The sequence below is a fragment of the Ostrinia nubilalis genome, chromosome 1, assembly GCF_963855985.1.
Source record: "Ostrinia nubilalis chromosome 1, ilOstNubi1.1, whole genome shotgun sequence".
Classification (NCBI taxonomy): domain Eukaryota; kingdom Metazoa; phylum Arthropoda; class Insecta; order Lepidoptera; family Crambidae; genus Ostrinia; species Ostrinia nubilalis.
The window spans coordinates 5,364,776-5,392,641 of NC_087088.1; the positions used below are offsets into that span (position 1 = coordinate 5,364,776).

A 27,866-nucleotide genomic window follows, 5' to 3' on the forward strand; every position below is an offset into this window, starting at 1 on the left:
GTCAAAAAAACCAAGTCTCGCAACTCAGTTGTTCTACGGTAAAAAGTTGTGAGATCCATGTAATACCAAGTCCAGGCCAGGAAATCTTTAACGTTTTACATAAATATATTGACTTGGCCATCGCACTAAATAATTTAATTTACACGTGTTTTCATGCGATGGCCAAGTCAATATATTTATGTAAAACGTTAAAGATTTCCTGGCCTGGACTTGGTATTACATGGATCTCACAACTTTTTACCGTAGAACAACTGAGTTGCGTGACTTGGTTTTTTTGACAAGTATTGTTTTTGATGGGATCTCATTTCTTTTTGTATTTTGTAGACAGCAGTTATGTATCTAGAAAACTGGACCGAAATTGAAAAATTTTACTCGACTTGGCGGTTGCACTACCGTGCCCCCAAATCTCATTTCTTTTTGTATTTTGTAGACAGCAGTTATGTATCTAGAAAACTGGACCGAAATTGAAAAATTTTACTCGACTTGGCGGTTGCACTACCGTGCCCCCAAATATTTTAGTTTTTCCTTGATTCATACACCAAACGCTACTTATATTCCAAATTTGAAACTTCTAGGTCTGCTAGAAGTGCCTTAGAATTTTGATGATCGGTGAGTCAGTCAGTGAGTCAGTGAGTCAGTGAGTGACAAAATTAAGTAACTTTGACCCGTTATAATTCCTAAACTACTGGTTCAAATTGAATGAAATTTTAAATATACCGTGTCTTTACAATGCCTGCATAGCTAATGAAAATTTAGCCTTCTAGTTTTATCCACAACGAAGTTACAGGCAGTCGAAAATGGCCTGAATTGCTTCGAGAAAAGGATGGTACGGCCGTGCCGCTTTTTTGCTCGACTTGGTGGGGGCACTGCCGTGCCCCCAGATATTAATATTTTTGCTCTTAGTCTAGTCTAGCAAGAAGAAATAAACGCCCGTTTTCACAAACATTACTATGAGCTCCCATAGTGCGCGTGGACGCTCAGGGTGACATATAAATAAATAAATAATAAATAAATAAATATCCGTGGACATTTTACACTGCGCTTCTAGTCCCAAACTAAGCAAAGCTTGTACTATGGGTACTAGACAACGGAGATAAATATACTTAAATACTTTTTTTTTGTAAATACATACATATTATACATAGAAAACACCCAGTCCAATACAAACAAATATGTTCATGCACACAAATGTTTGTACTCTGCGGGAATCGAACCCGCAACCTCCGGAATAGTAGTCCGTTTCGAACCACTACACCAAACGGCCGACGAACCAATCACAGAGCTCTATTTGAATAGAGCGTTAGCGCTGTGCGTTCAATTTGCTGCTTCACTTAAGCAAGTATTGTTTGTGAATACGGGCGAAAGTGTTTTTAATTGGGTGATTTCAAACAGATCAAAATTCACCCAGGTACGCAGGTAAAGCCACGAGCTGACGCTAGTTCATGTAACAGTGTCAATGGCCATCTTGACATTAAATGATTTGCAAATAAAATATTCAGGGTGAACTAGATGCCTAATGTAATTTTAATATTCATTGATTGAGCGTTATCTATGAAGATGAAACTGGACATTCTAGTTTGGGCATCCACCGCGGAGGTTTCGTGTCGTGTAATAAAAAAAAGTATTTAAAAATGAAGTTACACATTTTGGTATTTGCTCTAGCAGTTCTTGTGTCATGTGTGACTTGCTGGAAGGTGTTTCCACTGCCGAATCAGCCAGTATATAATACCCCTAGCCTCCCTGATATAACACCTACACGAACGAATTCTGTATATGAAACTAGAGTTCCTTCGTTTGGTATAAATCCAACGAAAGTCGACAAAACTCCAGCCCTCTCAACCGGTGACGTCAATGCACCTGCAAGAGATCTGCTACCTCCTAAGGTGAGTCAATTGTCTATCAAGTATTTATTGTTACAAAACTTAATAATAGTACTACTGACTGATTCATTATTAGTATTAGCAAGGTATTTTCAATTAAATATCACTGTGTGTAATAAGATCAAAGATGTAGCGTTTACATAATAATTAGTCACCTATTCAATCATTACATAAGTACCTAATTAAAGATTTTGGAAACCTCGGAAAGTTTAAGGGAATCCTATTTCCATTAATCCGCATGTACATTTTAATTTTAAATAAATAAATAAATATCCTTAAACATTTTACACTGCGTTTCTAGTCCCAAACTAAGCAAAGCTTGTATACTATGGGTACTAGACAACGGATATAAACATACTTAAATACATTTTTTTTTTTGTAAATACATACATATTATTTTCTCACAATTTCCTCAGAAAATTTGAGTATTTTATTCTTACATTTGAATGTAATCTTCTTTAATATATAGTTACTACGATTAATAAATCAACCGATAAATACACTCCTTGATCACATGTCCAGACATTTAGTTTCAAGGTAAGCATGTTTAAGTATTTCCACAATGTCTAGAAATTTGAAACTATGTTGAAATTAACATAGTCTAAGTATCATTGAATACTTTAAAATAGCTATATAATTAATGCGTTGTGAGCGCCACTTCAATTCTGCATCCAAATGTATTAATTAGCTATAGGTATTCTTTATTAAACACAACACAAAGTAACAATTCCAAATGAATAATTAAGGCTGGTTTGCAATATCTTAATTTAACCATAACAAACGTCAAAATTCTGTCAACCTCCATACAAAACACCGGTTAAGGTTACTGTTGAACTAAGATAGTGCAACTCGGTCTAAAGATTTCGAAAACAACATCGCATCGTCCCTTAAAACAAATACATAATTTTATACCTAATATTGATTTACAAAGTATTGATGTAATAACTACGCCGGTTATAACTTTTCTATGAAACATGCAATAATATTATAATAATCTCAAGAACGCAAATGAAACCGCAAAAAATACTACATCTACGTATTTTCCTCGTTCATAATTAGTCTGGTTTTGTTACATTGATTGAATAAACATCTTAGAAGATCCACCGTAAGTTACCATACTGCGGAAATAAAACTGGATATAACAAAGGAAATAATATAATTATTACAGATGTTGTTCTTAACTCGGTTTTTTCAGTTCAGCAACTTTGTATTTATACTGAAAAAAAAACCCTTAATTAACTATTTTTTCAGTAAAAAACAGGGTTTCATCTTCATCATCACGTAATTTTGTCCCCACAGCATGATCACGACTCTCTCTAATTTACCAGAGGTCAAATAGAGAAGATATTTATTTCGTATTTTCGCATAATAAATTAGAAAAAATCTGGAATCAATTGCTCAAAGTAACTCTACACTGTAAATGTTCCTTTAAAACGTACCTTAATTTCTAAATTGATCCTAGATCCCTATCACTAGACCATAGAGTTGTTAAGTGTCAGAGAAAGTAGCGGTATTAGTTTGTGCCAGTTTAAAAGATTTTAAAACATTCATTATTTCCATAGAACTTTATCTATTTTTCAAAGAGTCTATATTTAAGATCACGTTAGTCTAGATTAGATCATTTCACGTCCTGATCCTGTTTCTGGTGACTCATTAACGTTATCAGTTATCTAGACAATTACGGTCTTATTCATAATCATTTTTCACATTTTATCAAATGCTTATTAGAGGTTTATAAAACGTTTGATAAAAATTGTTATTCATAATCGTCATTTAGCGCTAAAATCCTCTTATAACTGTGTGATAAGTTATCGAGAGCTCGGGCCTTGTTTAAAGCTCTAATAAACCTATTTTAACCTAACTTTTATAAATGTCATTTCATATGAATGTCACTTCGTTGGTTTATTTATTCAAAATATCCTTGCTGTGATCCTTGCTTGTGAAAATGAATGCTATAAATGCAATTGTGCATTTAGCCAATAATGCCGACCCAGCGCGACGTAGAAAGCTCTACCGCCAACGAAGCAACCCATTCGATTTGCGGGACCTAAATTTTAAAATAAAATATAGGTTCAATAAGGACACAGTGCGCACCATCATAGATTTGGTGGAAGATGATCTGGTTCAGAGCGCTAGAGGTGGTGGCACGTGTCCTGAACTGCAAGTTTTAGTGGCCATAAGATGTTGGGGACGTCGTGAGGTAAGCACAAAAAAGTGTTTTATTTTATCCCTTTGTCGTGGCTGCTATAATTATTTTCATACATTTTCAGGTACAAGATGATGCTGGTGACCTCCATGGCCTAAGTCAGCCGACAGTGAGCCGGATATGCGCCAGAGTCGCGCATGCAATCGCGAATAAGGCAAATTCCTTCATCAAAATGCCTATCACTATAGGAGAGCAGGAAAGAATTAGTGCCAAATTTAGAGCAATTAAAAATTTTCCTGGGGTGATAGGAGCCATAGATTGCACCCACATTAAAATTAAAAAAACCGGAGGTGACATGGCCCAGTACTATATTAATAGAAAAGGCTATTATTCCCTGAATGTTCAGGTAAAATATATTTTGATTTTATACAGTTTACAACAGAGAAAGATTTGTTTTAATAATGTCTATAATTTTTACTTTGTATGATCTAAATTTTAGCAACATTCAACACTATATTATTGGATGGATTACCTACAGGATACTGTTTTTTTTATTTTAGGTTGTCTGTGATGCTGACCTCAAAATAATGGATATAGTGGCTAGATGGCGAGGCAGTACACATGACAGTCGAATTTTTATGGAGAGCAATATAAAACAACGATTTGAGGATAGGCAGTTTAGAGGACGCCTTATTGGCGATTCGGGCTACCCTCTTCTGCCATATCTATTTACACCTATTTTAAGGCCTAGTCGTCCAGAAGAAGAAGCATACAATAATGCTCACATCTCAACTAGGAACACTGTTGAAAGGTGTTTTGGGGTGTGGAAGCAGCGGTTCCAATGCCTACTCCATGGCTTACCAGTAAGCCTCCAAAATGGAAAAGCTGTGATCATAGCATTGGCTGTATTACATAATATAGCCATTGATATGAATGACACATTGTTAGGTAAATGTTATCAATTTGACTGTACATAAGGAATACAAATCTTTATGACAAAATGTTGACAAATTCATAATATTTTTCAGAACAACATATGGAGCAGGTCCCTGTAACTCCGCAACTTTCGACGGAGAACAGTGTTCACGACAACCGACCTTCATTGTTGAGGCGTAGGTCGCAGTTGATACTACAAAATTTTATAAATCAACATTTTTGAATGGTACTAAAATACATTTTGATAAATTCCAACGATTTACTTTTATGTAATGTCATTTGAGTTCATGAAAATGTTGTATTTTAATTTTTCAGATACTGTTCCTGGCATCTTAATGAAAATAAAAAGAATATTTGATTGAAAAATACCTGTATTTCAATTTTCAGTCCAATTTGTTACTATCACAAAAACAAAACCTGTAGTTCTCTTTAAAAAAGCAATTATTCTGCAAAAATTCAAAACAAATTACTTTATATCACTAATTTAAGTACAATTAGTTTCAACAAACTTACTTATTAAAAATCACAGTTCAATTCTTTAAAACAAAGAAATTGCTTAAGTATAAACGTTTCTATTCGGAGGTTATCAACCTTCTACATTTAAAACAAAATAACCATAATTTACACTATTATTATAAAGGCGAATGTTTGTGACTAGGCATATGTGTATTTACTTTATATCACTAATTTAAGTACAATTATTAAACTTACTTACTAAAAATCACAGTTCAATTCTTATAAACAAATAAATTGCTAAAACAGATAGATTATATAGTCTCGAATAACATATAGGCTTCTTTTTATCCTGGAAAAATGCACAGATCCTGTAGGTTACAGAAATAGTAGTCTACGCAGGCGGAGTCGTGGGCAACAGCTAGTTAATAGTAATCTCAAACTCTTATTAAGTTATGACTAGTAAACATATTCATAGCCGTCTAAATATATTGCAGAAACACAATCAAAATGCGGATTGGAACTGCATAAAATACAAATTAAAAACAAACAGAAGTAAGGGAGGAACTAACTTATTATTTAGAATCTGTTAGTACTTGAAAAACTTTAACATCAAAAGACTTATTATTCTTTATTAATGTGAGTGTAATATTTAAGTTTTTCCTGTAATAATTGATGCTCAAGATCCAAGTTTCTCCCTTTCTTCCGTTCGTTTTCCATTTGAACTTCATGCAGTTCAATCCGGCATTTTGATTCTGTTTCTGCAATTTCGGAAATCCTAACTTTGCTTAAATCAATTAAGCCTTCTTTGTTTAACAGTTTCCTTTTTTTTTTGATTGCTGGTGCTTTAAAATTAGGTTTTGCTTTATTTTCTTTTGCCTCTACTTTTTTATTTTCTTTATCTTCCAATATGCCTCTAGTAGTACAAGCATGTGTATCTTCTATTTCTTCATCAAGTACCACCAATTCATATTGGATTTCTTCATTATTTATCAATTCCTGATCTTGCGTATTTTGAGTTGATTCCTCCTCTTGAATGTTAATTAATTCACTTTTATTTGAGTCCGAGTCAAATCTGTTAACATCGACTACAAATTCATTGGGCAACCAAGATGCTATATCATCAGCCCTATCGTCAGGCACTGATAATGGTGGACCACCGCCAGTTTTAATTTGAGCCTGCCTAGCAATGGTCTTGTCTTTCTTCGCACTGATTTTTATGAGGCTCCATTGCGATTTTAACTGGGTAATGGAGCGGTTCATACCAGCGCACATTGAATTAAACCTGAAAAAGAAATGACAGGATTTTGAATTACAGGTAAAGGCAAAATTTTATATTGAAGGCAGAAATCAAAAGATGTACCAACGTTGTTTGTAAATCAGCCCAAGCCGCAACCTTCCGTTTATTCGTGTTAGTGTCTGTATTTTTATTTTCGATTGCATTTACTCTTTCTTTCACCAACTCTTTCAGCAAATACTGAAAAGCAAACACTAGGCGTCAAACATAAATAAAACCATGCTACAAAAATTAGTAGGCACTTTATCAGGCTAAAAATAAGTACTACCTTATCTTCCTCCAACCAGTTTTCTGATCGTTGCCTTTTAGGCGGTCTGTTCTCCTTCGTCATGGACATAATTAGTATCCGATGTAACTAGCCGGGTCGTCGTAAGAGCTTATTGCAGAGTACAGGGTAAGAGGTACAGAATCCAGAACATACAATCCCAAGTTTTATAAAAGTTTGATAAAACTTGGGAGTTGATCGAAAAAACCGAAAACTTTATTAAATTTTCGTGCCAAATGTCAATGTCAGTAAGTAAAACGTCACAGCTGCCAATTTTTTGTTTTTTTTTTCTGCGATTTGTCTATGATTTTACATGGTCCATCAAGTTAAATCACCAAAAAAGCTGTTTTCGTTCATTCTTTTTGTATAGTCTGTGGAAAGAAAATATTAAACTCTGTTTTAGCTATCAAAGGTTTGTAAACGATTATGAATAACGTTTTTTATCAGAGGTTTATAAGAGTGTTTTAAGCCTATCAAACGTTTTAGCTAATGTAGGTTTTAAACCTATATTAGCATTTTATTATGAATAAGACCGTTAGAATGCAGACTGAATCCAACATAATAAAGGTATAAATCTTTCTACCTACTCAGTAGCACATCTTAAATCTTTATTATTTTTAATAAGGTAAAAACCATGTCGTTCAATTCCTTTTCGTGATGTAAAGGTTAAATTCAAACTAATGTAAGTAATTAAAGATTGTAAAATAAATAATTTTATTCCATCTGAAATGTGATGTTATTGTCAATACAATACGAGTACAAAAGGTACCAGAGAAGAACCCGTGCATAATCAAAATAACATTAGTAGAGCAAATATGCTCATATAAAATAAGGTCAAAATGTATGACAATTCTAATTATGCATGGTTAAAACTCTAATAAATAGGCTTCCTATTCAACTTGCGAAATATAAACTTTAGTTCCCTTCACTCGTTTATCGAAAGAATCTCAATCGAATTCCATTACTTTATGCTAAGGTACCTACTCAGAAAATTGCATATTATGCTGTGATAATAAATATCAAAGTGCTGTGCATTATGTAACTGTCAATCATTTCAGTTACTGCACTGTATTGTTTTTTAAATTCTTATACAGTACATTGCTATAATTAATTGCATTCGACGATTTAATACATTTTTAAAGCTGCCCATGCGTGCGTTTCAAAAAGAAAAAGTCGCTCATTGGACACGCAAGTGGCAACGATTATAAGGACACCATCGTTAAAAAGCTTTTATGGGGCTTAATGCGAATATAAACTTCTATCAAACACCATAATGCATGAATTTACCATCATGAACATAACGATGATCATAAGAATACATTAGTGATGTTTTAAAATGTTATATCTCATCATAGATAGCCATACATTATACCAAATTGTTTAAAAAAATCACACAATAAGCAATATCACAACACAGATAGAGACAGATAAAAGTATATTACGAGTACCTGCCTACATTATTGTAAACAAGTGACGGAAATATTTTCGACTTCAAAAGTAGAAATCAGCCAAAAACTTATGGGTTTTTAGATAAAACATTTTTGTTTATAGTCGAAGGATAGTGTTATTATTATTAAGGGAGAGTCCGGCCATTTTACACATAGTTTTCTTTTGTTTTTGCTAATGTTCATGGTATATAATTAAAGAGAAATTATTCAACTTACTATTTCATAGGTATTAATCAACATAATTGTTGTATATTTAGCACAAATCAACAAAATACGATGTCAGAGCTTCGGTCCAATTTAGCCAACCGGTTCGATAATTTGTACCACATGGTTACTAAATTGGATTTCAATAAATTTCAAGCCTTTAAAAAAACTATGGCAAAATATTATACCATACATTCTTAACAAATTAGGTAACGAAAAGGAGCAGTAGTTAATAACATAGACAATCGATATTGTTTTACACGTTATCACGATTTTGAGTAAAAGTTTTGTAATTTCAATTATCGTGACGCACACTTGCACCTAATCTACTTTGCTAGTCTTTTGCTTTCGTTTATTGTTAGTCAAACATAACTACGCTATTATAACTTCAAAATATGATTTACTAAAAAAAATTTCAAAATCCTTTTGTAAACTTCCATACAACTTGATGTGGTACAATTTAGCCGACTAGGTGATAGTGCTTTTAAAAAATCAGTAAAAAATATAGCTTATAAATACCGAAAAATGTTTCAAATAATTGTAATCCACACTAATTTACGCTTCTAAATAATATATTAGAAACATCCTGTGATTAAATTTAACAAAATTACAAAGTAAACATGCATTGTCAAAAGTTACTTGAAAACAATGAAAAAATAATTTTCAAAATAAAACACACGTGTTCGTTGTCACGGCAAAAACCAATTGGCTGATATTAATTGAATTTAGTTGTGTATCGCTAACGGTCTTATTCATAATCATTTTTCACATTTTATCAAATGCTTATTAGAGGTTTATAAAACGTTTGATAAAAATTGTTATTCATAATCGTCATTTAGCGCTAAAATCCTCTTATAACTGTGTGATAAGTTATCGAGAGCTCGGGCCTTGTTTAAAGCTCTAATAAACCTATTTTAACCTAACTTTTATAAATGTCATTTCATATGAATGTCACTTCGTTGGTTTATTTATTCAAAATATCCTTGCTGTGATCCTTGCTTGTGAAAATGAATGCTATAAATGCAATTGTGCATTTAGCCAATAATGCCGACCCAGCGCGACGTAGAAAGCTCTACCGCCAACGAAGCAACCCATTCGATTTGCGGGACCTAAATTTTAAAATAAAATATAGGTTCAATAAGGACACAGTGCGCACCATCATAGATTTGGTGGAAGATGATCTGGTTCAGAGCGCTAGAGGTGGTGGCACGTGTCCTGAACTGCAAGTTTTAGTGGCCATAAGATGTTGGGGACGTCGTGAGGTAAGCACAAAAAAGTGTTTTATTTTATCCCTTTGTCGTGGCTGCTATAATTATTTTCATACATTTTCAGGTACAAGATGATGCTGGTGACCTCCATGGCCTAAGTCAGCCGACAGTGAGCCGGATATGCGCCAGAGTCGCGCATGCAATCGCGAATAAGGCAAATTCCTTCATCAAAATGCCTATCACTATAGGAGAGCAGGAAAGAATTAGTGCCAAATTTAGAGCAATTAAAAATTTTCCTGGGGTGATAGGAGCCATAGATTGCACCCACATTAAAATTAAAAAAACCGGAGGTGACATGGCCCAGTACTATATTAATAGAAAAGGCTATTATTCCCTGAATGTTCAGGTAAAATATATTTTGATTTTATACAGTTTACAACAGAGAAAGATTTGTTTTAATAATGTCTATAATTTTTACTTTGTATGATCTAAATTTTAGCAACATTCAACACTATATTATTGGATGGATTACCTACAGGATACTGTTTTTTTTATTTTAGGTTGTCTGTGATGCTGACCTCAAAATAATGGATATAGTGGCTAGATGGCGAGGCAGTACACATGACAGTCGAATTTTTATGGAGAGCAATATAAAACAACGATTTGAGGATAGGCAGTTTAGAGGACGCCTTATTGGCGATTCGGGCTACCCTCTTCTGCCATATCTATTTACACCTATTTTAAGGCCTAGTCGTCCAGAAGAAGAAGCATACAATAATGCTCACATCTCAACTAGGAACACTGTTGAAAGGTGTTTTGGGGTGTGGAAGCAGCGGTTCCAATGCCTACTCCATGGCTTACCAGTAAGCCTCCAAAATGGAAAAGCTGTGATCATAGCATTGGCTGTATTACATAATATAGCCATTGATATGAATGACACATTGTTAGGTAAATGTTATCAATTTGACTGTACATAAGGAATACAAATCTTTATGACAAAATGTTGACAAATTCATAATATTTTTCAGAACAACATATGGAGCAGGTCCCTGTAACTCCGCAACTTTCGACGGAGAACAGTGTTCACGACAACCGACCTTCATTGTTGAGGCGTAGGTCGCAGTTGATACTACAAAATTTTATAAATCAACATTTTTGAATGGTACTAAAATACATTTTGATAAATTCCAACGATTTACTTTTATGTAATGTCATTTGAGTTCATGAAAATGTTGTATTTTAATTTTTCAGATACTGTTCCTGGCATCTTAATGAAAATAAAAAGAATATTTGATTGAAAAATACCTGTATTTCAATTTTCAGTCCAATTTGTTACTATCACAAAAACAAAACCTGTAGTTCTCTTTAAAAAAGCAATTATTCTGCAAAAATTCAAAACAAATTACTTTATATCACTAATTTAAGTACAATTAGTTTCAACAAACTTACTTATTAAAAATCACAGTTCAATTCTTTAAAACAAAGAAATTGCTTAAGTATAAACGTTTCTATTCGGAGGTTATCAACCTTCTACATTTAAAACAAAATAACCATAATTTACACTATTATTATAAAGGCGAATGTTTGTGACTAGGCATATGTGTATTTACTTTATATCACTAATTTAAGTACAATTATTAAACTTACTTACTAAAAATCACAGTTCAATTCTTATAAACAAATAAATTGCTAAAACAGATAGATTATATAGTCTCGAATAACATATAGGCTTCTTTTTATCCTGGAAAAATGCACAGATCCTGTAGGTTACAGAAATAGTAGTCTACGCAGGCGGAGTCGTGGGCAACAGCTAGTTAATAGTAATCTCAAACTCTTATTAAGTTATGACTAGTAAACATATTCATAGCCGTCTAAATATATTGCAGAAACACAATCAAAATGCGGATTGGAACTGCATAAAATACAAATTAAAAACAAACAGAAGTAAGGGAGGAACTAACTTATTATTTAGAATCTGTTAGTACTTGAAAAACTTTAACATCAAAAGACTTATTATTCTTTATTAATGTGAGTGTAATATTTAAGTTTTTCCTGTAATAATTGATGCTCAAGATCCAAGTTTCTCCCTTTCTTCCGTTCGTTTTCCATTTGAACTTCATGCAGTTCAATCCGGCATTTTGATTCTGTTTCTGCAATTTCGGAAATCCTAACTTTGCTTAAATCAATTAAGCCTTCTTTGTTTAACAGTTTCCTTTTTTTTTTGATTGCTGGTGCTTTAAAATTAGGTTTTGCTTTATTTTCTTTTGCCTCTACTTTTTTATTTTCTTTATCTTCCAATATGCCTCTAGTAGTACAAGCATGTGTATCTTCTATTTCTTCATCAAGTACCACCAATTCATATTGGATTTCTTCATTATTTATCAATTCCTGATCTTGCGTATTTTGAGTTGATTCCTCCTCTTGAATGTTAATTAATTCACTTTTATTTGAGTCCGAGTCAAATCTGTTAACATCGACTACAAATTCATTGGGCAACCAAGATGCTATATCATCAGCCCTATCGTCAGGCACTGATAATGGTGGACCACCGCCAGTTTTAATTTGAGCCTGCCTAGCAATGGTCTTGTCTTTCTTCGCACTGATTTTTATGAGGCTCCATTGCGATTTTAACTGGGTAATGGAGCGGTTCATACCAGCGCACATTGAATTAAACCTGAAAAAGAAATGACAGGATTTTGAATTACAGGTAAAGGCAAAATTTTATATTGAAGGCAGAAATCAAAAGATGTACCAACGTTGTTTGTAAATCAGCCCAAGCCGCAACCTTCCGTTTATTCGTGTTAGTGTCTGTATTTTTATTTTCGATTGCATTTACTCTTTCTTTCACCAACTCTTTCAGCAAATACTGAAAAGCAAACACTAGGCGTCAAACATAAATAAAACCATGCTACAAAAATTAGTAGGCACTTTATCAGGCTAAAAATAAGTACTACCTTATCTTCCTCCAACCAGTTTTCTGATCGTTGCCTTTTAGGCGGTCTGTTCTCCTTCGTCATGGACATAATTAGTATCCGATGTAACTAGCCGGGTCGTCGTAAGAGCTTATTGCAGAGTACAGGGTAAGAGGTACAGAATCCAGAACATACAATCCCAAGTTTTATAAAAGTTTGATAAAACTTGGGAGTTGATCGAAAAAACCGAAAACTTTATTAAATTTTCGTGCCAAATGTCAATGTCAGTAAGTAAAACGTCACAGCTGCCAATTTTTTGTTTTTTTTTTCTGCGATTTGTCTATGATTTTACATGGTCCATCAAGTTAAATCACCAAAAAAGCTGTTTTCGTTCATTCTTTTTGTATAGTCTGTGGAAAGAAAATATTAAACTCTGTTTTAGCTATCAAAGGTTTGTAAACGATTATGAATAACGTTTTTTATCAGAGGTTTATAAGAGTGTTTTAAGCCTATCAAACGTTTTAGCTAATGTAGGTTTTAAACCTATATTAGCATTTTATTATGAATAAGACCGTTAGAATGCAGACTGAATCCAACATAATAAAGGTATAAATCTTTCTACCTACTCAGTAGCACATCTTAAATCTTTATTATTTTTAATAAGGTAAAAACCATGTCGTTCAATTCCTTTTCGTGATGTAAAGGTTAAATTCAAACTAATGTAAGTAATTAAAGATTGTAAAATAAATAATTTTATTCCATCTGAAATGTGATGTTATTGTCAATACAATACGAGTACAAAAGGTACCAGAGAAGAACCCGTGCATAATCAAAATAACATTAGTAGAGCAAATATGCTCATATAAAATAAGGTCAAAATGTATGACAATTCTAATTATGCATGGTTAAAACTCTAATAAATAGGCTTCCTATTCAACTTGCGAAATATAAACTTTAGTTCCCTTCACTCGTTTATCGAAAGAATCTCAATCGAATTCCATTACTTTATGCTAAGGTACCTACTCAGAAAATTGCATATTATGCTGTGATAATAAATATCAAAGTGCTGTGCATTATGTAACTGTCAATCATTTCAGTTACTGCACTGTATTGTTTTTTAAATTCTTATACAGTACATTGCTATAATTAATTGCATTCGACGATTTAATACATTTTTAAAGCTGCCCATGCGTGCGTTTCAAAAAGAAAAAGTCGCTCATTGGACACGCAAGTGGCAACGATTATAAGGACACCATCGTTAAAAAGCTTTTATGGGGCTTAATGCGAATATAAACTTCTATCAAACACCATAATGCATGAATTTACCATCATGAACATAACGATGATCATAAGAATACATTAGTGATGTTTTAAAATGTTATATCTCATCATAGATAGCCATACATTATACCAAATTGTTTAAAAAAATCACACAATAAGCAATATCACAACACAGATAGAGACAGATAAAAGTATATTACGAGTACCTGCCTACATTATTGTAAACAAGTGACGGAAATATTTTCGACTTCAAAAGTAGAAATCAGCCAAAAACTTATGGGTTTTTAGATAAAACATTTTTGTTTATAGTCGAAGGATAGTGTTATTATTATTAAGGGAGAGTCCGGCCATTTTACACATAGTTTTCTTTTGTTTTTGCTAATGTTCATGGTATATAATTAAAGAGAAATTATTCAACTTACTATTTCATAGGTATTAATCAACATAATTGTTGTATATTTAGCACAAATCAACAAAATACGATGTCAGAGCTTCGGTCCAATTTAGCCAACCGGTTCGATAATTTGTACCACATGGTTACTAAATTGGATTTCAATAAATTTCAAGCCTTTAAAAAAACTATGGCAAAATATTATACCATACATTCTTAACAAATTAGGTAACGAAAAGGAGCAGTAGTTAATAACATAGACAATCGATATTGTTTTACACGTTATCACGATTTTGAGTAAAAGTTTTGTAATTTCAATTATCGTGACGCACACTTGCACCTAATCTACTTTGCTAGTCTTTTGCTTTCGTTTATTGTTAGTCAAACATAACTACGCTATTATAACTTCAAAATATGATTTACTAAAAAAAATTTCAAAATCCTTTTGTAAACTTCCATACAACTTGATGTGGTACAATTTAGCCGACTAGGTGATAGTGCTTTTAAAAAATCAGTAAAAAATATAGCTTATAAATACCGAAAAATGTTTCAAATAATTGTAATCCACACTAATTTACGCTTCTAAATAATATATTAGAAACATCCTGTGATTAAATTTAACAAAATTACAAAGTAAACATGCATTGTCAAAAGTTACTTGAAAACAATGAAAAAATAATTTTCAAAATAAAACACACGTGTTCGTTGTCACGGCAAAAACCAATTGGCTGATATTAATTGAATTTAGTTGTGTATCGCTAACGGTCTTATTCATAATCATTTTTCACATTTTATCAAATGCTTATTAGAGGTTTATAAAACGTTTGATAAAAATTGTTATTCATAATCGTCATTTAGCGCTAAAATCCTCTTATAACTGTGTGATAAGTTATCGAGAGCTCGGGCCTTGTTTAAAGCTCTAATAAACCTATTTTAACCTAACTTTTATAAATGTCATTTCATATGAATGTCACTTCGTTGGTTTATTTATTCAAAATATCCTTGCTGTGATCCTTGCTTGTGAAAATGAATGCTATAAATGCAATTGTGCATTTAGCCAATAATGCCGACCCAGCGCGACGTAGAAAGCTCTACCGCCAACGAAGCAACCCATTCGATTTGCGGGACCTAAATTTTAAAATAAAATATAGGTTCAATAAGGACACAGTGCGCACCATCATAGATTTGGTGGAAGATGATCTGGTTCAGAGCGCTAGAGGTGGTGGCACGTGTCCTGAACTGCAAGTTTTAGTGGCCATAAGATGTTGGGGACGTCGTGAGGTAAGCACAAAAAAGTGTTTTATTTTATCCCTTTGTCGTGGCTGCTATAATTATTTTCATACATTTTCAGGTACAAGATGATGCTGGTGACCTCCATGGCCTAAGTCAGCCGACAGTGAGCCGGATATGCGCCAGAGTCGCGCATGCAATCGCGAATAAGGCAAATTCCTTCATCAAAATGCCTATCACTATAGGAGAGCAGGAAAGAATTAGTGCCAAATTTAGAGCAATTAAAAATTTTCCTGGGGTGATAGGAGCCATAGATTGCACCCACATTAAAATTAAAAAAACCGGAGGTGACATGGCCCAGTACTATATTAATAGAAAAGGCTATTATTCCCTGAATGTTCAGGTAAAATATATTTTGATTTTATACAGTTTACAACAGAGAAAGATTTGTTTTAATAATGTCTATAATTTTTACTTTGTATGATCTAAATTTTAGCAACATTCAACACTATATTATTGGATGGATTACCTACAGGATACTGTTTTTTTTATTTTAGGTTGTCTGTGATGCTGACCTCAAAATAATGGATATAGTGGCTAGATGGCGAGGCAGTACACATGACAGTCGAATTTTTATGGAGAGCAATATAAAACAACGATTTGAGGATAGGCAGTTTAGAGGACGCCTTATTGGCGATTCGGGCTACCCTCTTCTGCCATATCTATTTACACCTATTTTAAGGCCTAGTCGTCCAGAAGAAGAAGCATACAATAATGCTCACATCTCAACTAGGAACACTGTTGAAAGGTGTTTTGGGGTGTGGAAGCAGCGGTTCCAATGCCTACTCCATGGCTTACCAGTAAGCCTCCAAAATGGAAAAGCTGTGATCATAGCATTGGCTGTATTACATAATATAGCCATTGATATGAATGACACATTGTTAGGTAAATGTTATCAATTTGACTGTACATAAGGAATACAAATCTTTATGACAAAATGTTGACAAATTCATAATATTTTTCAGAACAACATATGGAGCAGGTCCCTGTAACTCCGCAACTTTCGACGGAGAACAGTGTTCACGACAACCGACCTTCATTGTTGAGGCGTAGGTCGCAGTTGATACTACAAAATTTTATAAATCAACATTTTTGAATGGTACTAAAATACATTTTGATAAATTCCAACGATTTACTTTTATGTAATGTCATTTGAGTTCATGAAAATGTTGTATTTTAATTTTTCAGATACTGTTCCTGGCATCTTAATGAAAATAAAAAGAATATTTGATTGAAAAATACCTGTATTTCAATTTTCAGTCCAATTTGTTACTATCACAAAAACAAAACCTGTAGTTCTCTTTAAAAAAGCAATTATTCTGCAAAAATTCAAAACAAATTACTTTATATCACTAATTTAAGTACAATTAGTTTCAACAAACTTACTTATTAAAAATCACAGTTCAATTCTTTAAAACAAAGAAATTGCTTAAGTATAAACGTTTCTATTCGGAGGTTATCAACCTTCTACATTTAAAACAAAATAACCATAATTTACACTATTATTATAAAGGCGAATGTTTGTGACTAGGCATATGTGTATTTACTTTATATCACTAATTTAAGTACAATTATTAAACTTACTTACTAAAAATCACAGTTCAATTCTTATAAACAAATAAATTGCTAAAACAGATAGATTATATAGTCTCGAATAACATATAGGCTTCTTTTTATCCTGGAAAAATGCACAGATCCTGTAGGTTACAGAAATAGTAGTCTACGCAGGCGGAGTCGTGGGCAACAGCTAGTTAATAGTAATCTCAAACTCTTATTAAGTTATGACTAGTAAACATATTCATAGCCGTCTAAATATATTGCAGAAACACAATCAAAATGCGGATTGGAACTGCATAAAATACAAATTAAAAACAAACAGAAGTAAGGGAGGAACTAACTTATTATTTAGAATCTGTTAGTACTTGAAAAACTTTAACATCAAAAGACTTATTATTCTTTATTAATGTGAGTGTAATATTTAAGTTTTTCCTGTAATAATTGATGCTCAAGATCCAAGTTTCTCCCTTTCTTCCGTTCGTTTTCCATTTGAACTTCATGCAGTTCAATCCGGCATTTTGATTCTGTTTCTGCAATTTCGGAAATCCTAACTTTGCTTAAATCAATTAAGCCTTCTTTGTTTAACAGTTTCCTTTTTTTTTTGATTGCTGGTGCTTTAAAATTAGGTTTTGCTTTATTTTCTTTTGCCTCTACTTTTTTATTTTCTTTATCTTCCAATATGCCTCTAGTAGTACAAGCATGTGTATCTTCTATTTCTTCATCAAGTACCACCAATTCATATTGGATTTCTTCATTATTTATCAATTCCTGATCTTGCGTATTTTGAGTTGATTCCTCCTCTTGAATGTTAATTAATTCACTTTTATTTGAGTCCGAGTCAAATCTGTTAACATCGACTACAAATTCATTGGGCAACCAAGATGCTATATCATCAGCCCTATCGTCAGGCACTGATAATGGTGGACCACCGCCAGTTTTAATTTGAGCCTGCCTAGCAATGGTCTTGTCTTTCTTCGCACTGATTTTTATGAGGCTCCATTGCGATTTTAACTGGGTAATGGAGCGGTTCATACCAGCGCACATTGAATTAAACCTGAAAAAGAAATGACAGGATTTTGAATTACAGGTAAAGGCAAAATTTTATATTGAAGGCAGAAATCAAAAGATGTACCAACGTTGTTTGTAAATCAGCCCAAGCCGCAACCTTCCGTTTATTCGTGTTAGTGTCTGTATTTTTATTTTCGATTGCATTTACTCTTTCTTTCACCAACTCTTTCAGCAAATACTGAAAAGCAAACACTAGGCGTCAAACATAAATAAAACCATGCTACAAAAATTAGTAGGCACTTTATCAGGCTAAAAATAAGTACTACCTTATCTTCCTCCAACCAGTTTTCTGATCGTTGCCTTTTAGGCGGTCTGTTCTCCTTCGTCATGGACATAATTAGTATCCGATGTAACTAGCCGGGTCGTCGTAAGAGCTTATTGCAGAGTACAGGGTAAGAGGTACAGAATCCAGAACATACAATCCCAAGTTTTATAAAAGTTTGATAAAACTTGGGAGTTGATCGAAAAAACCGAAAACTTTATTAAATTTTCGTGCCAAATGTCAATGTCAGTAAGTAAAACGTCACAGCTGCCAATTTTTTGTTTTTTTTTTCTGCGATTTGTCTATGATTTTACATGGTCCATCAAGTTAAATCACCAAAAAAGCTGTTTTCGTTCATTCTTTTTGTATAGTCTGTGGAAAGAAAATATTAAACTCTGTTTTAGCTATCAAAGGTTTGTAAACGATTATGAATAACGTTTTTTATCAGAGGTTTATAAGAGTGTTTTAAGCCTATCAAACGTTTTAGCTAATGTAGGTTTTAAACCTATATTAGCATTTTATTATGAATAAGACCGTTAGAATGCAGACTGAATCCAACATAATAAAGGTATAAATCTTTCTACCTACTCAGTAGCACATCTTAAATCTTTATTATTTTTAATAAGGTAAAAACCATGTCGTTCAATTCCTTTTCGTGATGTAAAGGTTAAATTCAAACTAATGTAAGTAATTAAAGATTGTAAAATAAATAATTTTATTCCATCTGAAATGTGATGTTATTGTCAATACAATACGAGTACAAAAGGTACCAGAGAAGAACCCGTGCATAATCAAAATAACATTAGTAGAGCAAATATGCTCATATAAAATAAGGTCAAAATGTATGACAATTCTAATTATGCATGGTTAAAACTCTAATAAATAGGCTTCCTATTCAACTTGCGAAATATAAACTTTAGTTCCCTTCACTCGTTTATCGAAAGAATCTCAATCGAATTCCATTACTTTATGCTAAGGTACCTACTCAGAAAATTGCATATTATGCTGTGATAATAAATATCAAAGTGCTGTGCATTATGTAACTGTCAATCATTTCAGTTACTGCACTGTATTGTTTTTTAAATTCTTATACAGTACATTGCTATAATTAATTGCATTCGACGATTTAATACATTTTTAAAGCTGCCCATGCGTGCGTTTCAAAAAGAAAAAGTCGCTCATTGGACACGCAAGTGGCAACGATTATAAGGACACCATCGTTAAAAAGCTTTTATGGGGCTTAATGCGAATATAAACTTCTATCAAACACCATAATGCATGAATTTACCATCATGAACATAACGATGATCATAAGAATACATTAGTGATGTTTTAAAATGTTATATCTCATCATAGATAGCCATACATTATACCAAATTGTTTAAAAAAATCACACAATAAGCAATATCACAACACAGATAGAGACAGATAAAAGTATATTACGAGTACCTGCCTACATTATTGTAAACAAGTGACGGAAATATTTTCGACTTCAAAAGTAGAAATCAGCCAAAAACTTATGGGTTTTTAGATAAAACATTTTTGTTTATAGTCGAAGGATAGTGTTATTATTATTAAGGGAGAGTCCGGCCATTTTACACATAGTTTTCTTTTGTTTTTGCTAATGTTCATGGTATATAATTAAAGAGAAATTATTCAACTTACTATTTCATAGGTATTAATCAACATAATTGTTGTATATTTAGCACAAATCAACAAAATACGATGTCAGAGCTTCGGTCCAATTTAGCCAACCGGTTCGATAATTTGTACCACATGGTTACTAAATTGGATTTCAATAAATTTCAAGCCATTAAAAAAACTATGGCAAAATATTATACCATACATTCTTAACAAATTAGGTAACGAAAAGGAGCAGTAGTTAATAACATAGACAATCGATATTGTTTTACACGTTATCACGATTTTGAGTAAAAGTTTTGTAATTTCAATTATCGTGACGCACACTTGCACCTAATCTACTTTGCTAGTCTTTTGCTTTCGTTTATTGTTAGTCAAACATAACTACGCTATTATAACTTCAAAATATGATTTACTAAAAAAAATTTCAAAATCCTTTTGTAAACTTCCATACAACTTGATGTGGTACAATTTAGCCGACTAGGTGATAGTGCTTTTAAAAAATCAGTAAAAAATATAGCTTATAAATACCGAAAAATGTTTCAAATAATTGTAATCCACACTAATTTACGCTTCTAAATAATATATTAGAAACATCCTGTGATTAAATTTAACAAAATTACAAAGTAAACATGCATTGTCAAAAGTTACTTGAAAACAATGAAAAAATAATTTTCAAAATAAAACACACGTGTTCGTTGTCACGGCAAAAACCAATTGGCTGATATTAATTGAATTTAGTTGTGTATCGCTAACGGTCTTATTCATAATCATTTTTCACATTTTATCAAATGCTTATTAGAGGTTTATAAAACGTTTGATAAAAATTGTTATTCATAATCGTCATTTAGCGCTAAAATCCTCTTATAACTGTGTGATAAGTTATCGAGAGCTCGGGCCTTGTTTAAAGCTCTAATAAACCTATTTTAACCTAACTTTTATAAATGTCATTTCATATGAATGTCACTTCGTTGGTTTATTTATTCAAAATATCCTTGCTGTGATCCTTGCTTGTGAAAATGAATGCTATAAATGCAATTGTGCATTTAGCCAATAATGCCGACCCAGCGCGACGTAGAAAGCTCTACCGCCAACGAAGCAACCCATTCGATTTGCGGGACCTAAATTTTAAAATAAAATATAGGTTCAATAAGGACACAGTGCGCACCATCATAGATTTGGTGGAAGATGATCTGGTTCAGAGCGCTAGAGGTGGTGGCACGTGTCCTGAACTGCAAGTTTTAGTGGCCATAAGATGTTGGGGACGTCGTGAGGTAAGCACAAAAAAGTGTTTTATTTTATCCCTTTGTCGTGGCTGCTATAATTATTTTCATACATTTTCAGGTACAAGATGATGCTGGTGACCTCCATGGCCTAAGTCAGCCGACAGTGAGCCGGATATGCGCCAGAGTCGCGCATGCAATCGCGAATAAGGCAAATTCCTTCATCAAAATGCCTATCACTATAGGAGAGCAGGAAAGAATTAGTGCCAAATTTAGAGCAATTAAAAATTTTCCTGGGGTGATAGGAGCCATAGATTGCACCCACATTAAAATTAAAAAAACCGGAGGTGACATGGCCCAGTACTATATTAATAGAAAAGGCTATTATTCCCTGAATGTTCAGGTAAAATATATTTTGATTTTATACAGTTTACAACAGAGAAAGATTTGTTTTAATAATGTCTATAATTTTTACTTTGTATGATCTAAATTTTAGCAACATTCAACACTATATTATTGGATGGATTACCTACAGGATACTGTTTTTTTTATTTTAGGTTGTCTGTGATGCTGACCTCAAAATAATGGATATAGTGGCTAGATGGCGAGGCAGTACACATGACAGTCGAATTTTTATGGAGAGCAATATAAAACAACGATTTGAGGATAGGCAGTTTAGAGGACGCCTTATTGGCGATTCGGGCTACCCTCTTCTGCCATATCTATTTACACCTATTTTAAGGCCTAGTCGTCCAGAAGAAGAAGCATACAATAATGCTCACATCTCAACTAGGAACACTGTTGAAAGGTGTTTTGGGGTGTGGAAGCAGCGGTTCCAATGCCTACTCCATGGCTTACCAGTAAGCCTCCAAAATGGAAAAGCTGTGATCATAGCATTGGCTGTATTACATAATATAGCCATTGATATGAATGACACATTGTTAGGTAAATGTTATCAATTTGACTGTACATAAGGAATACAAATCTTTATGACAAAATGTTGACAAATTCATAATATTTTTCAGAACAACATATGGAGCAGGTCCCTGTAACTCCGCAACTTTCGACGGAGAACAGTGTTCACGACAACCGACCTTCATTGTTGAGGCGTAGGTCGCAGTTGATACTACAAAATTTTATAAATCAACATTTTTGAATGGTACTAAAATACATTTTGATAAATTCCAACGATTTACTTTTATGTAATGTCATTTGAGTTCATGAAAATGTTGTATTTTAATTTTTCAGATACTGTTCCTGGCATCTTAATGAAAATAAAAAGAATATTTGATTGAAAAATACCTGTATTTCAATTTTCAGTCCAATTTGTTACTATCACAAAAACAAAACCTGTAGTTCTCTTTAAAAAAGCAATTATTCTGCAAAAATTCAAAACAAATTACTTTATATCACTAATTTAAGTACAATTAGTTTCAACAAACTTACTTATTAAAAATCACAGTTCAATTCTTTAAAACAAAGAAATTGCTTAAGTATAAACGTTTCTATTCGGAGGTTATCAACCTTCTACATTTAAAACAAAATAACCATAATTTACACTATTATTATAAAGGCGAATGTTTGTGACTAGGCATATGTGTATTTACTTTATATCACTAATTTAAGTACAATTATTAAACTTACTTACTAAAAATCACAGTTCAATTCTTATAAACAAATAAATTGCTAAAACAGATAGATTATATAGTCTCGAATAACATATAGGCTTCTTTTTATCCTGGAAAAATGCACAGATCCTGTAGGTTACAGAAATAGTAGTCTACGCAGGCGGAGTCGTGGGCAACAGCTAGTTAATAGTAATCTCAAACTCTTATTAAGTTATGACTAGTAAACATATTCATAGCCGTCTAAATATATTGCAGAAACACAATCAAAATGCGGATTGGAACTGCATAAAATACAAATTAAAAACAAACAGAAGTAAGGGAGGAACTAACTTATTATTTAGAATCTGTTAGTACTTGAAAAACTTTAACATCAAAAGACTTATTATTCTTTATTAATGTGAGTGTAATATTTAAGTTTTTCCTGTAATAATTGATGCTCAAGATCCAAGTTTCTCCCTTTCTTCCGTTCGTTTTCCATTTGAACTTCATGCAGTTCAATCCGGCATTTTGATTCTGTTTCTGCAATTTCGGAAATCCTAACTTTGCTTAAATCAATTAAGCCTTCTTTGTTTAACAGTTTCCTTTTTTTTTTGATTGCTGGTGCTTTAAAATTAGGTTTTGCTTTATTTTCTTTTGCCTCTACTTTTTTATTTTCTTTATCTTCCAATATGCCTCTAGTAGTACAAGCATGTGTATCTTCTATTTCTTCATCAAGTACCACCAATTCATATTGGATTTCTTCATTATTTATCAATTCCTGATCTTGCGTATTTTGAGTTGATTCCTCCTCTTGAATGTTAATTAATTCACTTTTATTTGAGTCCGAGTCAAATCTGTTAACATCGACTACAAATTCATTGGGCAACCAAGATGCTATATCATCAGCCCTATCGTCAGGCACTGATAATGGTGGACCACCGCCAGTTTTAATTTGAGCCTGCCTAGCAATGGTCTTGTCTTTCTTCGCACTGATTTTTATGAGGCTCCATTGCGATTTTAACTGGGTAATGGAGCGGTTCATACCAGCGCACATTGAATTAAACCTGAAAAAGAAATGACAGGATTTTGAATTACAGGTAAAGGCAAAATTTTATATTGAAGGCAGAAATCAAAAGATGTACCAACGTTGTTTGTAAATCAGCCCAAGCCGCAACCTTCCGTTTATTCGTGTTAGTGTCTGTATTTTTATTTTCGATTGCATTTACTCTTTCTTTCACCAACTCTTTCAGCAAATACTGAAAAGCAAACACTAGGCGTCAAACATAAATAAAACCATGCTACAAAAATTAGTAGGCACTTTATCAGGCTAAAAATAAGTACTACCTTATCTTCCTCCAACCAGTTTTCTGATCGTTGCCTTTTAGGCGGTCTGTTCTCCTTCGTCATGGACATAATTAGTATCCGATGTAACTAGCCGGGTCGTCGTAAGAGCTTATTGCAGAGTACAGGGTAAGAGGTACAGAATCCAGAACATACAATCCCAAGTTTTATAAAAGTTTGATAAAACTTGGGAGTTGATCGAAAAAACCGAAAACTTTATTAAATTTTCGTGCCAAATGTCAATGTCAGTAAGTAAAACGTCACAGCTGCCAATTTTTTGTTTTTTTTTTCTGCGATTTGTCTATGATTTTACATGGTCCATCAAGTTAAATCACCAAAAAAGCTGTTTTCGTTCATTCTTTTTGTATAGTCTGTGGAAAGAAAATATTAAACTCTGTTTTAGCTATCAAAGGTTTATAAACGATTATGAATAACGTTTTTTATCAGAGGTTTATAAGAGTGTTTTAAGCCTATCAAACGTTTTAGCTAATGTAGGTTTTAAACCTATATTAGCATTTTATTATGAATAAGACCGTAAGTGTTGCAATTACAGACATTCAATAAATACTTTACGAAATATAAGGGTGGTACAATTTACCCGGCGGTACAATATACCGAACTCTCCCCTATTTTCGTGGTAACTATAATTATTTTATCCCAATTATAAAACATAACTTGACCTTCACAGATGTCACAAGTTATTCACCCCATTTTGCTTCGTTCGTGTTTTCCGTCAATTTTGTTATTTAATTTAGGCTATTACTGACATGAAGGTTCATTTACAAAATATGATCATTTCATTTTTTAATTATTTTACAGTAAACCAAAAATTTTATTATATTATTTAATTTCTATGTTAGCAAGATTTTTAAATGTTTTGCCCAACTTATTCAGGCGCTACTTTAGTTTAAGTACATATCTACCCATATTTAAAAGATGGGTTGAGGTGAATTGATGATCGAGTAACTGTCCCTTAGTCGAATTTTACGACTTCCATTGGAAGAGTAGCGGTGGTTCTCTATTCTGCTAGATTCGAATCAAACCTAAACCAAATCCTCCACTTGTCTCTGATATAAAAGAGTCGTGCTAATGCATTTGAGACTAAATGACGTGTTATTTTTATACATAATCAAAATTCTTTGTTACAGGAAGGCCCATCGGCATAAATACGAGTAAATATCTTATACATCCCATGGGAGAGATCGTCAAAACCAAGCATACGCAGTTTCAAAGAGAGACCGTCAAGACCGAACTTATATTTATAACTTTAAAATTCACATAAAAAAGTTCCCGTATCAGCAGTCATAGCAATTATAATCACTTACGTCATTATTCCAACTGGAAACATCGTATAATTAATTCCACAAATGCATTACACAACCAGATATGCAGATCAATGGTTTTATGGCGGTTATAAACCGCCAATCGAGTACAAAACTATAAATTAAATATAGTACAACTAAAAACTTTAAAACTTGTTTTCATTTTACCCGACTGTAGTGAAGCAGATTCACTAACAACACATAATTTAAAAATCACCAGTAACGTGCCTTACCATACCGTACCACTTACAAGGCGATCTTGTAAATAATTTTCTCATCGGGTGATGACATTTTGAAATGATACATTGTGACAAGTAATTTTTAATTTATTGCTCAGCAATTCAATTTTTCATTTTCATTTTCCATGTAAGAAACACGAAAACCGTAACATTTATTGGAAAATATTACATTTCCCCATGGAATTATAAAATCTATATATATAAAAGAAAGTCGTGTTAGTTACTCCACTTATAACTCAAGAACGGCTGAACCGATTTAGCTGAAAATTGTCAGGGAGGTAGTTTAGAGCCAGGAGAAGGACATAGGATACTTTTTATCCCGTTCGAAATTTAAAAAAAAGTCTGCTTATTTATTGCCATTAAGGCGGAACAAAGTTCGCCGGGTCAGCTAGTGTTAGATAAATGGATACCTTCTAATCAATGTAACATACTTAATGACACTTCTACTTCTACGTCTATTTATCATACTTTTCATAGAATTAAATCTTCCATAAAGAAGTAAGTACCATGTTTATTAATGAGATTCCTTATATTTTTTATTATGTATGGAAATTAAACTGATTCGTCATAATACTACGACATGAACATCGGAAAATACGTCCAAGTGCAGAATTATAATTGAGAAATAACACGTTAGTACGGCTTGAATTAAAACGACCGGTACTTAGGTTCATCCTCATTCAATTGTGAACATTATTTGAAAGACAAAAGATTTATTTTGTTTGAACAAATCAACGTTTTCTTCGCTCTGTGGGTTTCAATATTAAATAGCTGGGTTTTTGTAAGTACCGTAGAGATATTTTGGGAGGATCATATCATTAGCAACCGTAAGTAGGTAACTACTCCGCCTATTTGATAGATACAAAAAAGAGTTTATTATGTGTCAGAAAATTGTATAAAAACATACCACTTAATCAAATCCGTTTTCATAGCAATCTAGAGGTCCAACCCGGTTTTTCTTGGGTTGTAAAAATCTTAGATAGACGTTGAAACAATGCCCTTTTTTACAGTAAAAAAAATTAATCGTATCTTTCAAAAGGTATAAGACGTGTTCAAATACGTAGAGTCGTAGATACAGTAGTTATTAGTTACAATTATTCTAATCTAAACGAGAACGTGGTATTAAAAAAAACATATTTTTTCTGACACTCAATTGAACTCAATTATTTATAACTACAAAAATAAGAACTATGCTCCCAAACACATATTTCCTATAGACAAAAAGATAACAATACATGATCTCTACATAATAATAACTACAAATAACTAATAAATCGTGTCAAACAATTAATTTCTTGTTTTTATTACATTTATGTTAGCAAATTACTATTGAACACGACATGCTACAATTATTGTACTTTCTAAAGATATTACTTATTGTGATTAACAAAAACGTCGTAATTTTATATCAGATTTTGTAGCATTTTTTGTCAAATCTAATTAATTCTGATAAAATCTTACATAAATTGGTTACATGCTTCGTTGCATTTATAAGTTATAACATGAACGAACGTACTAGAATAATATTTTGTTTGTTTTTCGTCAAACAACATCGATTTAGATTACCTTTTTAGCAGTCTTATTCACGTTAAACGTATATTATTATTTTACTAAACAGGTTATTTTTTAGGATTTGCTAAAAAAGTTTTGCTATTAGAAGATTTTTATTAATTGAGAAGAAACGCCTTTTAAATATTCTACATTATTCGTCCAATATTCTACTACTATCGTTTGGGTATAAATAAACAACCATATTATTATAGTTAATGGAGAAAATACAACTTACTTTAAACACTTCAACTAGAAGCTTAGTGCAACAATTACTTACTCGTATGATAATAATACACGTATAGCTATCCTTTAGTTAGACACATAAGTATGAATCAATAGTAAAA

General features: G+C 32.6%; 8 protein-coding genes and 1 long non-coding RNA gene across 9 annotated transcripts; 5 read left to right on the forward strand and 4 right to left on the reverse strand.

Moving 5' to 3' along the window:
* The first annotated feature begins 1,326 nt into the window (after nucleotides 1-1,326).
* Nucleotides 1,327-25,884, forward strand: LOC135075237 (uncharacterized). Its single transcript, XR_010257986.1, has 2 exons — nucleotides 1,327-1,883; nucleotides 25,559-25,884. It is a non-coding gene; the product is annotated as an uncharacterized LOC135075237 (long non-coding RNA).
* Nucleotides 3,563-5,311, forward strand: LOC135075165 (putative nuclease HARBI1). The gene is made up of 5 exons (XM_063969523.1): nucleotides 3,563-4,080; nucleotides 4,151-4,432; nucleotides 4,587-4,974; nucleotides 5,055-5,188; nucleotides 5,278-5,311. Exons 1-4 carry the CDS (start codon nucleotides 3,826-3,828, stop codon nucleotides 5,183-5,185), a joined length of 1,056 nt encoding a protein of 351 aa, XP_063825593.1. The 5' UTR covers nucleotides 3,563-3,825; the 3' UTR covers nucleotides 5,186-5,188; nucleotides 5,278-5,311.
* Nucleotides 5,608-7,258, reverse strand: LOC135075174 (uncharacterized). Its single transcript, XM_063969535.1, has 3 exons — nucleotides 6,981-7,258; nucleotides 6,783-6,892; nucleotides 5,608-6,700 (listed from the first exon to the last, which is right to left on the reverse strand). Exons 1-3 carry the CDS (start codon nucleotides 7,047-7,049, stop codon nucleotides 6,040-6,042), a joined length of 840 nt encoding a protein of 279 aa, XP_063825605.1. The 5' UTR covers nucleotides 7,050-7,258; the 3' UTR covers nucleotides 5,608-6,039.
* On the forward strand, nucleotides 9,375-11,122 carry LOC135075181 (putative nuclease HARBI1). The gene is made up of 5 exons (XM_063969548.1): nucleotides 9,375-9,891; nucleotides 9,962-10,243; nucleotides 10,398-10,785; nucleotides 10,866-10,999; nucleotides 11,089-11,122. The coding sequence occupies exons 1-4, from the start codon at nucleotides 9,637-9,639 to the stop codon at nucleotides 10,994-10,996; spliced, it is 1,056 nt and encodes a 351-aa protein (XP_063825618.1). The 5' UTR covers nucleotides 9,375-9,636; the 3' UTR covers nucleotides 10,997-10,999; nucleotides 11,089-11,122.
* Nucleotides 11,419-13,069, reverse strand: LOC135075191 (uncharacterized). The gene is made up of 3 exons (XM_063969558.1): nucleotides 12,792-13,069; nucleotides 12,594-12,703; nucleotides 11,419-12,511 (listed from the first exon to the last, which is right to left on the reverse strand). The coding sequence occupies exons 1-3, from the start codon at nucleotides 12,858-12,860 to the stop codon at nucleotides 11,851-11,853; spliced, it is 840 nt and encodes a 279-aa protein (XP_063825628.1). The 5' UTR covers nucleotides 12,861-13,069; the 3' UTR covers nucleotides 11,419-11,850.
* LOC135075202 (putative nuclease HARBI1) lies at nucleotides 15,186-16,933 on the forward strand. The gene is made up of 5 exons (XM_063969569.1): nucleotides 15,186-15,702; nucleotides 15,773-16,054; nucleotides 16,209-16,596; nucleotides 16,677-16,810; nucleotides 16,900-16,933. Exons 1-4 carry the CDS (start codon nucleotides 15,448-15,450, stop codon nucleotides 16,805-16,807), a joined length of 1,056 nt encoding a protein of 351 aa, XP_063825639.1. The 5' UTR covers nucleotides 15,186-15,447; the 3' UTR covers nucleotides 16,808-16,810; nucleotides 16,900-16,933.
* On the reverse strand, nucleotides 17,230-18,880 carry LOC135075210 (uncharacterized). The gene is made up of 3 exons (XM_063969581.1): nucleotides 18,603-18,880; nucleotides 18,405-18,514; nucleotides 17,230-18,322 (listed from the first exon to the last, which is right to left on the reverse strand). The coding sequence occupies exons 1-3, from the start codon at nucleotides 18,669-18,671 to the stop codon at nucleotides 17,662-17,664; spliced, it is 840 nt and encodes a 279-aa protein (XP_063825651.1). The 5' UTR covers nucleotides 18,672-18,880; the 3' UTR covers nucleotides 17,230-17,661.
* Nucleotides 20,997-22,744, forward strand: LOC135075220 (putative nuclease HARBI1). The gene is made up of 5 exons (XM_063969593.1): nucleotides 20,997-21,513; nucleotides 21,584-21,865; nucleotides 22,020-22,407; nucleotides 22,488-22,621; nucleotides 22,711-22,744. Exons 1-4 carry the CDS (start codon nucleotides 21,259-21,261, stop codon nucleotides 22,616-22,618), a joined length of 1,056 nt encoding a protein of 351 aa, XP_063825663.1. The 5' UTR covers nucleotides 20,997-21,258; the 3' UTR covers nucleotides 22,619-22,621; nucleotides 22,711-22,744.
* LOC135075230 (uncharacterized) lies at nucleotides 23,041-24,691 on the reverse strand. The gene is made up of 3 exons (XM_063969602.1): nucleotides 24,414-24,691; nucleotides 24,216-24,325; nucleotides 23,041-24,133 (listed from the first exon to the last, which is right to left on the reverse strand). Exons 1-3 carry the CDS (start codon nucleotides 24,480-24,482, stop codon nucleotides 23,473-23,475), a joined length of 840 nt encoding a protein of 279 aa, XP_063825672.1. The 5' UTR covers nucleotides 24,483-24,691; the 3' UTR covers nucleotides 23,041-23,472.
* Nucleotides 25,885-27,866: the final 1,982 nt, after the last annotated feature.